The sequence below is a fragment of the Oryx dammah genome, unplaced genomic scaffold, assembly GCF_014754425.2.
Source record: "Oryx dammah isolate SB20612 unplaced genomic scaffold, SCBI_Odam_1.1 HiC_scaffold_26, whole genome shotgun sequence".
Taxonomy (NCBI): domain Eukaryota; kingdom Metazoa; phylum Chordata; class Mammalia; order Artiodactyla; family Bovidae; genus Oryx; species Oryx dammah.
In genome coordinates, this window is record NW_024070210.1 from 20,776,971 (window position 1) to 20,790,812 (window position 13,842).

Below are 13,842 nucleotides of genomic sequence, written 5' to 3' on the forward strand. Positions count from 1 at the left end.
CTAAGTGTAAGAAACCCTGAATTAGCTGTGACTAAGAGTGAGTGGAAAATCATGGATGGATGAGCCTGGTAGGCTGCCATCCATGGGGTCGCAAAGAGTCGGACACGACTGAGTGACTTCACTTTCACTTTTCACTTTCACGCATTGGAGAAGGAAATAGCATCCCACTCTAGTGTTCTTGCCTAGAGAATCCCAGGGCCGGCGGAGCTTGGTGGGCTGCCGTCTATGGGATTGCACAGAGTCGGACAGGACTGAAGTGACTTAGCAGTAGCAGTAGCAAGAGTGAGTGGAGAGAAGGTAAGATAGAGGTTTTGAGGAGTTGAAGTAGCTGCTGGGAATAGAAGAGAGTTAATTACTGATGCCAAGGAAGATTCTGACACTACTTGAAGTGCAGGTGATGACAGAGAGGAAGGGCTTTGGAGTGACACCAGTTCAATGTATTTAATAGTACAATAGTGACAAAGACTGGTATGACTTAAAGATCCTTGGCAATGAAATTTTCTCTTGTTACCACATCCTATTTCTGATGAAATAACTTAATATAAGTTATTTTCCTCTTTATAATGCTTTGTTTCTAATAGTCCTCTTGCACCTCACACATTTCCATCTTAATATCCCCAAGTCTGTAGCAGATACCAAGGATATCATGTAGGGAGACATGGAAAGGAAATCTGGTCATTAGGATTTGACCTATATCAGAGATGCTTTCTGTTAGAAGTTTCATCTAGTATTCTTGCTTCCAGGAGCTATCCATTAGTTCTGGCAAAGTATCTAGGAGTATCCAGGTGTTCTTGACATTGTAATGCCAGGAGTATTCTTATGCTCTCTACGATCAGCCCCATTTGTGTCCGTGTTTAGAATATTCAGGCCACCAGTGTATGTTCTGATATGTCTCCCAATTTTTTTTTTTACTCTTTTGTTTTCAAATGTTAAGGAAATTATTGATACTTTTAACTGAAAGTCAGCAAATGAAGAAAACTAGCTTTTACTTGATTTAAAATTTATGTTTTCAACAGGTATGAAGTAAGTCCATTCAAATTGTGATCTCTGAATCTTTTAGTGAACTGACTCTAGATTTAAATGCTTCAGTCTAACGTTCTCTAGAGAATTCAGCTAACTCACCGTGCATGTAAAATATAGAATGGGATATATCTAAACACAGCCAAGGTGAGTCTCTTATGATTGAGAACATGATGCAGCTGGGCTAGGTGCAGGGAAGGCTGCTGTTTCCCTGCTGTGATTAGAGGCAACTGGGTTGTTGACTTGTCTCCAAATAACAGCCTCATTCCTATTACTCTGTCAACATAGGTTCCTTGCTTGGAATGTCCAGGAGTTTTCTGCAGATGAGCATGTGTTATAAAATACATCTTTGTCTGGATGGGGATGGGGGCTCCCAAAACTAATGAGTCCCTTAAGTGAGACTTACTTTGACTGCTTACCTCAAACAGAATGGGAGCTAGATAAGATGTCTGTAGAAGAGAAGGGGAGATGGAGCAAACTGTCTGAATAAACAAACCAAAAAATGGTGAGTTTTGGATGGGCTGTCCACATGCTTACTGAAGCTAGCAGAGTACCAGTCGACTTTGGGTGGAGGAGTAATTGGGAGTCAGATATCAATCTTTCTAAAATGAGAAATGTCATGCCAGTGTATATGCTTAGAGAATAGTATATTAATGAGTCCTTGTATTAAAACAGGATTCAACAATTACCCACCTATGATGAATTTCCTTCATTTCTTTCCCTGTAAACCTGCTCTTCCCTTATCCCTTGCCCTTACGTAGATAGGAGACAATCTCCAGAATTTCATTGATTCAAGCCTTGTCCCAATTGAAATCACTTCCTTTCTCTCCCTCTCTCCCCTACCCTCTCTGCCCCAACCACCCTATCCTAGATCTTCTTTCTATTTTCACTTCAGCATTGCAGCTTTGATGGGCCAGTTCTTCCAGGACACAGATCCATAAAGGTCATCCCTGCAACCCTCAACAGCTCAGAGGGAGGAGCCAGACCAGCAGTGCCTGATGTCCTGCGCTCTTCTGCCCTGAGCAGGTGGCTCCATAATGACAGTGGGTGAGGCCCTGGTACACTTCAGAGTCACTCCCCTGCTGCTCTGGTTTGGGGTGTATCTGTTCATTTCTGGTCACTGTCAGGCCAGGCCCTCCCAGCACTTCTCTTCCCCAGAGTTGGTGATCCCCTTGAAGGTGACTGGCTGGGGCAGAAATGCAAAGGTTCCAGGCTGGCTCTCCTATAGCCTGCGATTTGGGGGCCAAAGACACATTGCCCACATGAAGGTCAAGAAGCTCTTGATTTCCAGACCCCTCCCAGTGTTCACCTACACAGACCAGCGTTCCCTGCACCAGGACCAGCCTTATGTTCCTGATGACTGCTACTATCATGGTTATGTGGAGGGTGTTCCCAAGTCCCTGGTTGCCCTCAGTACCTGTTCTGGAGGTTTTCGAGGAGTACTACAGATAAATGATCTTGCTTATGAAATTGAACCAGTTAGGTCTTCTGCCACATTTGAACACTGGGTGTATAGAATAGAGATCGATGATACTGAGTTCCCACGTAAGAGATGTGGGTTAACAGAAGAGGAAATAGCACGCCAATTGGAGTTGCATAGTTTCACTCTGAAGCAAAGTTCTTACACAGGCTGGTGGACCCACTTGTGGTTTTTTGAGCTGGTAGTGGTTGTGGACAATCTTCGATTCGTTTACTCGGGAAGGAATGTGTCAGTAGTACAAATTGAGGTAGCTACTGTTGTCAATGTAATGAATAGCCTGTATCTCCCTTTGGAAGTTGATGTAACTTTAACTGGGCTTGAAATCTGGACTGAAGAAAACCAAATTGTCACTGAAAACATGGATAAAATGTTGGAGGATTTTGCTATTTGGAAGTTTTTTAACCTTGATAACCAACTGCCACATGATGCAGCCCAGCTTTTCATAAAGAAATCCTTTGGCGTGCAACTTGGAGTGGCCTATGTTGGTGGAGCATGCCAGAATCCTCTTAATTGTGGAATTGTTGTTTTCGAAGATGATAGTTTACATGATTGTGGGCTTATTGCTACCCATGAACTTGGTCATAATTTAGGTATGCTGCATGATGTTGAATTTTGTGTGTGTGAACTTCGGTTTTGCATAATGTATCCTGCCAAAATGGTAACGAATAAATTCAGCAACTGCAGTTATGGCGAATTTTGGAACAATGTGATGAGGAATGGATTTTGTCTCATCTCTCCTCCAAATCCAGCGAATATCTTTAGGATAAAGTATTGTGGGAACCTAGTGGTCGAAGAAGGAGAGGAGTGTGACTGTGGAACCGTATGGCAATGTAGACATGATCACTGCTGTCTGCCGGATTGCACTCTGAAACCTGAAGCTGCTTGTGCTTTTGGGTCTTGCTGCAAAAACTGCCAGGTCAGGTCAGCAGGGACTTTGTGCAGAAAACAGATCAATGCATGTGACCTTCCAGAGTGGTGCGACGGGACATCGCATCAGTGCCCAGAAGATGTATATGTGCAGGACGGGATTCCCTGTAGTGACAGTGCCTACTGCTATAAAAAGAACTGTGTTAACCATGATGAACAGTGCAGGGAGATTTTTGGCAAAGATGCAAGGAGTGCATCTCAGAGCTGCTACAAAGAAATCAACACCCAAGGAAATCGATTTGGTCACTGTGGTATCAGAGACATAGACTACATAAAATGTGAAGTCCCTGATATCCTGTGTGGGAGAGTTCAGTGTGAAAATGTGGGAGTAATTCCAAATCTGACGGAACATTCCACAGTGCATCAGTTTCAAGTCAATGACACCACTTGCTGGGGCACCGACTATCACATAGGAATGTCCATACCTGATATTGGCCAGGTGAAAGATGGTACAATGTGTGGTCAAAAAAAGATCTGTGTTCACAGCAGGTGTGTCAGTATGGTTCCTGAGCCACAAGTCTGTCAGCCCGAGACCTGCCACATGAAGGGGGTTTGCAATAGTAAGCAAGAGTGCCACTGCAACCCTGGATGGGCACCTCCCTACTGCAAGGATGAAGGCAGTGGAGGTAGTAATAGTAGTGGCCCACCCGGCAATCCCCAAGGAGATGAGGAAGAGGAGACAAAAATGCAGAACAACACTCACATGTTACTGTGGCTTATTCCTTTGATTTGTTTATTTGTATGTTGCTTCCTTGTGCTTTGTAAGAAGCGTAAAAAGAAAAAGCCAGAAATGAAGAAGGAAGAGGAAACAGAAGAAGATATGGAAGAAGAAAGTGACTAAGGCTCCTGATTCATTCACACACAAGAAATCCCTAGTTTTTCTTTTAAATAGTAGAGGAGCATTAGGGGCATGTCTGACTGCTTCAAGAAAAATTTAAGGATCTCTCATGGCAGGATCATAAGCAGTAATATTTCACTGAAGGATTCCTATCATGTTCTTAACTTACTCTTCAGTGTGTTAAGCAATATTAAAAGTTCATTTTATTTCCCTCTGGAAGTCATCTCTTTATGTTTCCTGAGCAAAGACATGGCAGTCACATTTGTAAGCTAATGTTTATCAGTTGTAAACATCCTCCCACCTTTGTACTCTTAAAATGTCATGTCCAAGATGTGCCGCCATATACCCTGTTTCTGTTTTGCCCACTCTTTTCTGGGGATCTGTGCCAAGGGGGACCAGTAAAAGTAGCCTGGAATGATGGATGAAGAGCAAAGGGAGTTTACCCTCTTGTGTGCCAAAAGTTACTCTGTCATTTTGGTAGCCAAGCTTGGTTTTGGACTCCGGTTTTGTTGACTCTGTTAGAACCACCCTCATTCTTCATTAGAAGTACAAGCACCAGTTGACCAGTGATACTTTGAGAGACCACCGTTGTAGCTCTGGGGTTAGCAGTGTGGTTCTCCTCTGAGTGCTGGAGCACCAGCAGCAGCTGGTCATTTGCCCTCCTTAGAAGTCTTGGTCCCTGCTCTGCAGAGGACCGCCTAAAATCACCAGTACTTCAATGAACCAACATCTTTCTTTTGTTCCCTTGGCCCTGCGGCTGCAAGGTGCTTTCAGTAGATAGTTCATTGTGATAGTTTGAATTGTCCAGGGGTAGACACTGAATTAGAGTTTAAAGACAAAGGGTGGAGGCAGTTAGCTATACAGATGAGAAATAATACTACCATTTCAGCCTTGGCCAACCTGGCAGCAAGCTCTGGAATGAATATTATCTGACTAGCCTTGAATTGGGCTAAAATGGCCTGGACTTCATGCTTTCCCCATGCCCATTCACTGGATGTGGGTGCCCCAAGAAGACTAAGAGCTGGGCCGTGCACCTCGGCAACTGAGCCTGACCCCAAAGAGCTAATATCTGGAGGCTCTATGCTGATAATTCAGCAACTGGTCAGCAAGACTTTCCTGGAAGGAGGATGAAGGTGGCTGATTTGGATATTCCAGTCTGACCTTTACAGTGCTCAGATCAGCTTATCTTTCTATGTCTTAAAACAACTCTGGGATTCTGGCAGGCACCTCTGCCTGTGGGGAACCACAGAAGAGGGAAGTTAGTGGGATGAAGCACGGACCCTACTACTGTGTTTGGTTTTGGAGCTGAAGTTGATTGTTACTGCCTCTATCCACTATGCCTTCAGGTTTCCCTCATCTCCAGAGAGCATTCTGGTGGTTTGGGTGGGATAGTCACCCTGTGTCATTACCCAGGTCCTTATCTTTAAAGTCCCCGAACGTCTGATCACGTTGCCTTTCTCAGGCTGGGACTGCTGAATCTATCCAGTCACAGTCACAGTAGAGCTGGAGGATAAGAAGAGCACCCGAGACCACCTGGCTTCCACACACCTGCCCTACCTCCTATGATTAGGCTCAGCTATGCCTGTCAAGACTGTGCCCTCTTCTTGCTACTACAGGGATCCAAGGATCCCCAAATGCCCAGGTGGCAGCTTTTATTTCCATTGGGACTTTAGCTTTGTCCCAAGGCAAACATATGACCCATTTGGTGACTCTGCGGAGCCCAGCATTGCAGGGGACAGGAAGTACAAAACACACCAGTGAGTCATAGGGAGGGATGGTAAGTGGTGCCCCTGCTACTTCCAGCCCCTGGTTGCCAGACCCTTGTCAAGGTCTCTGGTTTAGTGTGTACGGTCCATCCTGGGATGGCTCCTGTGTGAGAGATCCCCAGGGAGAGAGAACCAAGAGGCTATGGAGATTTATATATTTACCCTTTCCTCAGAAGAGGAAGTAAAGTCCCTGGGTGACATTGATTCTTCTTGAAATCTGGTGACTTCAACAGTATAATGGGAAATTAATCATGAGACATTATGATATAAATTCAATACACCTTATGCTACACGGTAGAATAAGAGGAAATAACAAGACAAGACAAGAAAAATGAATATAAACATATACCAAAATAAGCAGGACATACTCATGACATATTCCAATCCTTGTTTCTATAACTGCTCATATGGTTGTAGCTGGTATTTATGACCATCTTCTCTTACTACCCATTTTGTTCCTTTGTCCTCAGCAAGTACTTTATCCAGTCATGGTTCTTTATCTGATGAGAGTAATCCAAACCTTTATTCCTTGAGGGTCTGGGCCAATCCAACCTGCCATTGACCTTAATCACAGGGCATGGTAATACTGAGAATCCCTAAGATATTTCCTGTGTTCCAGACCTTCTCTTCTTTACGTTTACTGTGGAATAGTAGTCCAATTTCCCCTCATCATCCGGTCATCACCATAGTTTCATTCATAGATTCAGAGGCATGGGAAACCAAATTGTCCAGGTGGCAGTCTTAACTTTGTTTTTTTTTTTTTTTTAATTTATTTTACAATACTGTATTGGTTTTGGCATATATTGACATGGATCTGCCTCGGGTTCTCCCAAACATGAACCCCCCTCCCACATCCCACCCCACATCATCCCTCTGGATCATCCCCATGCACCAGCCCCAAGCGTCAAAATCAACGTAGGGTCTCCTGGTGGAAGCATTTCCCCCTCTAGGACTAAGACTTCAAGGCTAACAAAGTGTAAAATCATGAGAATAGGAAGCAGAAATTTTGCTAGTAGGTCACTAAGGTTAATAATGAGTGTGGTCAATTCCATTTCCACATTGATTCCTGGACCCTTGAATCCTGGGTATGGAGAAATAGCACCATATATTTGACATTGATTCCGGGCATAAGCAGCCTTCTGAAGACCCTTGCTTCAATCCTGCAAGGTATGGCCACCTAGCTAGCACTATATCTGAGTCTTCAAAAGGCTGTTGTGTCATGCAGCTGCTTCAGGATGGTGGGGAACATGGTAAGACCAGTGAATGCTATAAGGATGGACCCATTGCCACATTTCTTCTTCTGTGAAGTACATTTCTTGATCAATAGTAATGCTGTGTGGGATACCATGCTGATGGATAAGGCATTCTTTAAGTCCATGGATGGTATCTTTGGCAGAAGTACTGGGTTAGGGTGTGGGAGGGGGGTGCAGATTACATCCAGAGTGTCTACTCCTGTAGGAATAAAATGCTTCATCTTGTATATTGGAAGCAGTCCAGTGTAATGACCCACCTTCTGATTCACACACTAGAAAGCTGTCTGATCACCCCAGGAAATATTGCCATATTGGAGGCAGTGTTGGTCACTGCCACTGGAGATTGGGCAGTTAGTGGTTGCTATAGCCTGGTCATTCTTGGTGAGTGGAAGTCAATGTTGCTGAGCCCACGTATCACTGTCAACTCTGCCCTGCCACCATGGCTACTTTGTTGATGAGCCCATTGGGTGATGATAGGTAGTTAGGGAAACAGGCCGACTGGTATAGAATGAGTCATCCTATCCACTTGGTTATTAGAATCCTCTGCTGACGTAACCCTTTGGTGAGCATTCATGTGTGACACAAATACCTTCATGTTTTCTGACCAGAGAAGCCCGTCCACATACCTCTTTCCCATATTCCTTTGTCACCAGTTTTCACATCATGTTCCTCACATGTCCCTAAACCATTGGCCGCAGCCCATCAATTGGTAGATAATCACAGATCTGGCCATTTCTCCTTGCACGCAGTGTGCACAATGAAGTGCACTCCCCAACGTTCTGTGCACCCGGAGCATTTTCCTTCTTCACTGTGCTTCAGGAATGTCCCCACAAAGGGTCGTAGTGTTGTAGCTCTTCACATACAGCTGGTCCACGCATATCATGCAGAACCATCTGTAAACCAGGCCCGGATCTTCTATTCCCCTGTCATCTGATTGCAGGGAACTCCCCATGAAGCTCCCCTGCTCAGACCTGACTTGTATATTTCACTTCCATTTGATGATGGAATGTTACTATGCAGAACCACTTTATGGTGTCGTGGCTCAGATAATACCCAATTCATGATGGGCAACTTGGTAAGCCCATCATCAAGCATTCATTATCTACTACGGCCCTATAATCTACCAAGACCTGTTTCTCAAAAAGAGTAGTTATCCAAAGGTGATGGCATAGCCTTGGTCCAAATTCTTAAAGGACCACAGTGCGATTCACCTATAGGAGCCTGACAAAGTCTCTAAATGCTGTCCCTACCTGGTCCAGAGATTTGAAGCAGCACTCCACGTGCTGGATCATATGGCCCAAGTGGCCGAGCAGTTTGCACAGCAGGCTGGATCTGGGGCAGAACCTTCTCGTCTTCTAGGCCTCCTCAAAAGTAGCACCTTTTCAGGCCACTTGGTAAATGGTTTGGAGTAACACACCAAATGAGGAATATGTTGCCTCCCAAATCCAAAGAGTCCCCTTGGGGATTGAGCTGCTTTCTCGGTTGTACGAGAGCCAGATACCACTTACTTTTTATCTTAGAAGTGATATCTTGACATGATCCAGACCACAGGTTCCCTAAAATTTTCCGTGAGGTAGGAATGAATTTTGGTCAGATTTATTTCCCACCCTCTGATATACAAATGTCTTGCCAATGACCCTTGGGTAGTTACTATAACTCACTAAATGTAATCAACATAGTATCATCAATGTAATGGGCCGGTAAAATCTCTTGTGGAGGGAAAGGTGATTGAGATCCCTGCAAACTAAATTATGATGTAGGGCTGGGTGGTTGATAGGTCTGAGAGGGAGAACAGTGCATGTGCATTGCAGGCCTTGCCAGTGAAAGTGAACTTCCGGTGGGCCTCATGGACAGCAATGGAGAAAAAGGCATTCGCCATATCAGTCACTGCATACCAGGTACCAGGGGGTGTGTGAATCTGCTCAAGCAACAAAATCATATCTTGTACAGCAGCTGCAGTTGGAGTCACCACTTCTTTAAGCTTACAGTGAAGTAATCCACTGTCATACTGCAAGATCCACCTGTCTCCGCACAGGTGGGCTAGAGACAAATGAGAATGTGGTGTGAAGGACTGCATCCTTCAAGTCCTTGATGGTGGCAGCAGTATCTGCAGCTCTTCCAGCGATGTGGCATTACTTTTGGTTTATTATTTTCCTAGGTGGAGACAGTACGGATGGCTTCCCCTTGACCTTTTCTACCGTAATAGCCCTCACTGCACAAGTGGGGAACCAACGGGAGGATTCCAGCCACTAAATATGTCTGTTCCAGTTACGCAGTCTGCAACTAGGGAAGTAACCACAGGGTGGGTACAGAGAGGCCCTGGCCCTACTGTGAGATGGTCCTGAGATAAAGCTCCCTTGACTACCTGACCTCTGAAAGCACCCGCTCTAACTGGAGGGCCGCAGTGATGTTTTGAGTCTTCTGGAATCAGTGTCAGTTTGGAGCCACTGTCTGGTAATCTCCAGAAATTACGATTATTTCCTTCCCCTCAATGTCCAGTTACCCTGTTAAAAGGCCACAGGTCCCCTGGAGAAGGCTGGGAGAAAAGTTTACTGTACAAATTTTCATTAGTCTCCCAGGGTCCTTCCTTAAGGGGACTTAACTCCCATTCATTCCAGGGGTTTTGGGTCTCTAAACTGGCTCAACTCTGGGAATTGATCGAGTGGCTATGACTTATTTCCGGATTTGAGTCAAGTGACTTTTTTTTCACTTGAATTTGAACTTTTCTGCTTATTTAGCTGGAGAGAATTTCTGTTTCACTTGTAGGAACATCATGATTAACTCACCAAGAGCATAGGTTTGCATGAGCCGACCCGGCGTGCTAAGCGCGGCCGAGAGGACTTACCCCACGTCCGAGGTCAGGGGCAGCAGCTGAGAGTGCCAGGCTGTGACGGCGCAGGAACGGCTGAGGAGCTACTCAAGTCTGAGGTCAGGGGCGGCGGGTGGGAGGAGCTACCCCGCGTCCAAGATCAGTGGTGGCCGGGAGGAGACACCCCGCATCCGAGGTCAGGGGCGGTGGCCGAGAGGAGCTACCCCACGTTCAAGGTCAGTGGTGGCCGGGAGGAGACACCCCGTGTCTGAGGCCAGGGGAGGCGACTGAGAGGAGCTATCCCACGTCCGAGGTCAGGGGCAGCCAGGAGAAGGTACCTCGTGCCTGGGGCCAGGGGCAGTGGCCCTGAGGAGCCACCCGAGGCCAGTGGCGGCGGCTGGGAGGAGCAACCCGAAGAGCAGTGGCTGCGCGGGTGTAGGAGGGCCTAGAGGAGCTATCCCACCTTGAAGGTCAGGAAGGGCGGCAGTAAGGAGATAACCCTCGTCCAAGGTAAGGAGCAGCGGCTGTGCTTTGCTGGAGCAGCCGTGAAGAGATACCCCATGCCCTAGGTAAGAGAAACCTAAGTAAGATGGTAGGTGTAGCAAGAGGGCATCAGAGGGCAGACACACTGAAACCATACTCACAGAAAACTAGTCAGTCTAATCACACTAGGACCACAGCCTTGTCTAACTCAATGAAACCAAGCCATGCCCACGGGGCAGCCCAGGACGGGCGGGTCATGGTGGAGAGGTCTGACAGAATGTGGTCCACTAAGAAGGGAATGTCAAACCACTTCAGTATTCTTGACTTGAGAACCCCATTACAGTATGAACAGGCAAAATGATAGGATACTGAAAGAGGAACTCCCCAGGTCAGTAGGTGCCCAATATGCTACTGGACATCAGTGGAGAAATAACTCTAGAAAGAATGAAGGGATGAAGCCAAAGCAAAACCAATACCCAGCTGTGGATGTGACTAGTGATAGAAGCAAGGTCCAATGCTGTAAAGAGCAATATTGCATAGGAACCTGGAATGTCAGGTCCATGAATCAAGGCAAATTAGAAGTGGTCAAACAAAAGAGATGGCAAGAATGAACGTCAACATTCTAGGAATCAACGAACTAAACTGGACTGGAATGGGTGAATTTAACTCAGATGACCATTATATCTACTGCAGGCAGGAATCCCTCAGAAGAAATGGGGTAGCCATCATGGTCAACAAAAGAGTCCGAAATGCAGTACTTGGATGTGATCTCAAAAACGACAGAATGATCTCTGTTCATTTCCAAGTCAAACCATTCAATATCACAGTTATCCAAGTCTATGCCTCAACCAGTAACGCTGAAGAAGCTGAAGTTGAACGGTTCTATGAAGACCTATAAGACCTTTTAGAACTAGCACCCAAAAAAGATGTCCTTTTCATTATAGGGGACTGGAATGCAAAAGTAGGAAGTCAAGAAACACCTGGAGTAACAGGCAAATTTACTCTTGGAATGCGGAATGAAGCAGGGCAAAGACTAATAGAGTTTTGCCAAGAAAATGCACTGGTCATAGCAAACACCCTCTTCCAACAACACAAGAGAAGACTCTACACATGAACATCACCAGATGGTCAACACCGAAATCAGATTGATTATATTCTTTGCAGCCAAAGATGGAGAAGCTCTATACAGTCAACAAAAACAAAACCAGGAGCTGACTGTGGCTCAGATCATGAACTCTTTATTACCAAATTCAGACTCAAATTGAAGAAAGTAGGGAAAACCGCTAGACCATTCAGGTATGGCCTAAATCAAATCCCTTATGATTATACAGTGGAAGTGAGAAATAGATTTAAGGGCCTAGATCTGATAGATAGAGTGCCTGATGAACTATGGAATGAGGTTCATGACATTGTATAGGAGACAGGGATCAAGAGCATCCCCATGGAAAAGAAATGCAAAAAGCAAAATGGCTGTCTGGGGAGGCCTTACAAGTAGCTGTGAAAAGAAGAGAAGAAAAAGCAAAGGAGAAAAGGAAAGATATAAGCATCTGAATGCAGAGTTCCAGAGAACAGCAAGAAGAGATAAGAAAGCCTTCTTCAGCGATCAATGCAAAGAAATAGAGGGAAAGAACAGAATGGGAAAGACTAGAGATCTCTTCAAGAAAATTAGAGATACCAAGGGAACATTTCATGCAAAGATGGGTTAGATAAAGGACAGAAATGGTCTGGACCTAACAGAAGCAGAAGATATTAAGAAGAGGTGGCAAGAATACACAGAAGAACTGTACAAAAAAGATCTTCATGACCCAGATAATCATGATGGTGTGATCACTAATCTAGAGCCAGACATCCTGGAATGTGAAGTCAAGTGGGCCTTGGAAAGCATCACTACGAACAAAGCTAGTGGAGGTGATGGAATTCCAGTTGAGCTGTTTCAAATCCTGAAAGATGATGCTGTGAAAGTGCTGCACTCAATATGCCAGCAAATTGGAAAACTCAGCAGTGGCCACAGGACTGGAAAAGGTCAGTTTTCATTCCAATTCCAAAGAAAGGCAACACCAAAGAATGCTCAAACTACTGCACAATTGCACTCATCTCACATGCTAGTAAAGTAATGCTCAAAATTCTCCAAGCCAGGTTTCAGCAATACATGAACCATGAACTTCCTGATGTTCAAGCTGGTTTTCGAAAAGGCAGAGGAACCAGAGATCAAATTGCCAACATCCGCTGGATCATGGAAAAAGCAAGAGAATTCCAGAAAAACATCTATTTCTGCTTTATTGACTATGCCAAAGCCTTTGACTGGGTGGATCACAAGAAACTGGAAAATTCTTCAAGAGATGGGAATACCAGACCACCTAACCTGCCTCTTGAGAAATCTGTATGCAGGTCAGGAAGCAGCAGTTAGAACTGAACATGGAACAACAGACTAGTTCCAAATAGTAAAGGAGTACATCAAGGCTGTATATTGTCACCCTGCTTATTTAACTTCTTTGCAGAGTACATCATGAGAAACGCTGGACTGGAAGAAACACAAGCTGGAATCAAGATTGCCGGGAGAAATATCAATAACCTCAGATATGCAGGTGACACCACCCTTATGGTAGAAAGTGAAGAGGAACTAGAAAGCCTCTTCTGTTATCCTACATACTCACTGTTCGTTCTCACACATGTATGCTGATGTCTGCTTCTATAAATTAGAAAACTCAGATAGTTCTTTTGGCGTGTAGTATACATCTTCATTGGAGAAGGCAAGGGCACCCTACTCCAGTACTCTTGCCTGGAAAATCTCATGGATGGAGGAGCCTGGTAGGCTGCAGTCCATGGGGTTGCAAAGAGTTGGACACAACTAAGCGACCTCTCTCACTTTTCACTTTCATGCATTGGAGAAGGAAATGGCAACTCACTCCAGTGTTCTTTCCTGGAGAATCCCAGGGATGGCAGAGCCTGGTGGGCTACCATCTCTGGGGTCACACAGGGTCGGACACAACTGAAGCGACTTAGCAGCAGCACACATCTTCATGGGTTACTCATTGTTTTTCACCTTTGCTGTTAAGTCGCGTTAGTCATGTCCAACTCTTTGTGACCCAATGGACTGTAACCTGCCGGGCTTCTCTGTCTGTTGGGTTTTCCAGGCAAGCATACTGGAGTGGGTTGCCATGCCCTTTTCCAGGGGAACTTCCCTGTGTGTGTATATGTGTGTGTGTGTGTATCCAAATCACTTTGTAATACCAACTAATACAGCATTATAAATCAACTGTACTTCA

General features: G+C 45.2%; 1 protein-coding gene across 1 annotated transcript; it reads left to right on the forward strand.

Annotated features, from left to right (window-relative positions):
• Positions 1 to 1,928: 1,928 nt before the first annotated feature.
• Positions 1,929 to 4,287, forward strand: LOC120852757 (disintegrin and metalloproteinase domain-containing protein 20-like). Its single transcript, XM_040226174.1, is given in 3 exon segments — positions 1,929 to 1,956; positions 1,959 to 2,061; positions 2,063 to 4,287. Coding segments are annotated over 3 exon segments (2,337 nt in total). The 3' UTR covers positions 4,269 to 4,287.
• The last annotated feature ends 9,555 nt before the right edge of the window (positions 4,288 to 13,842 follow it).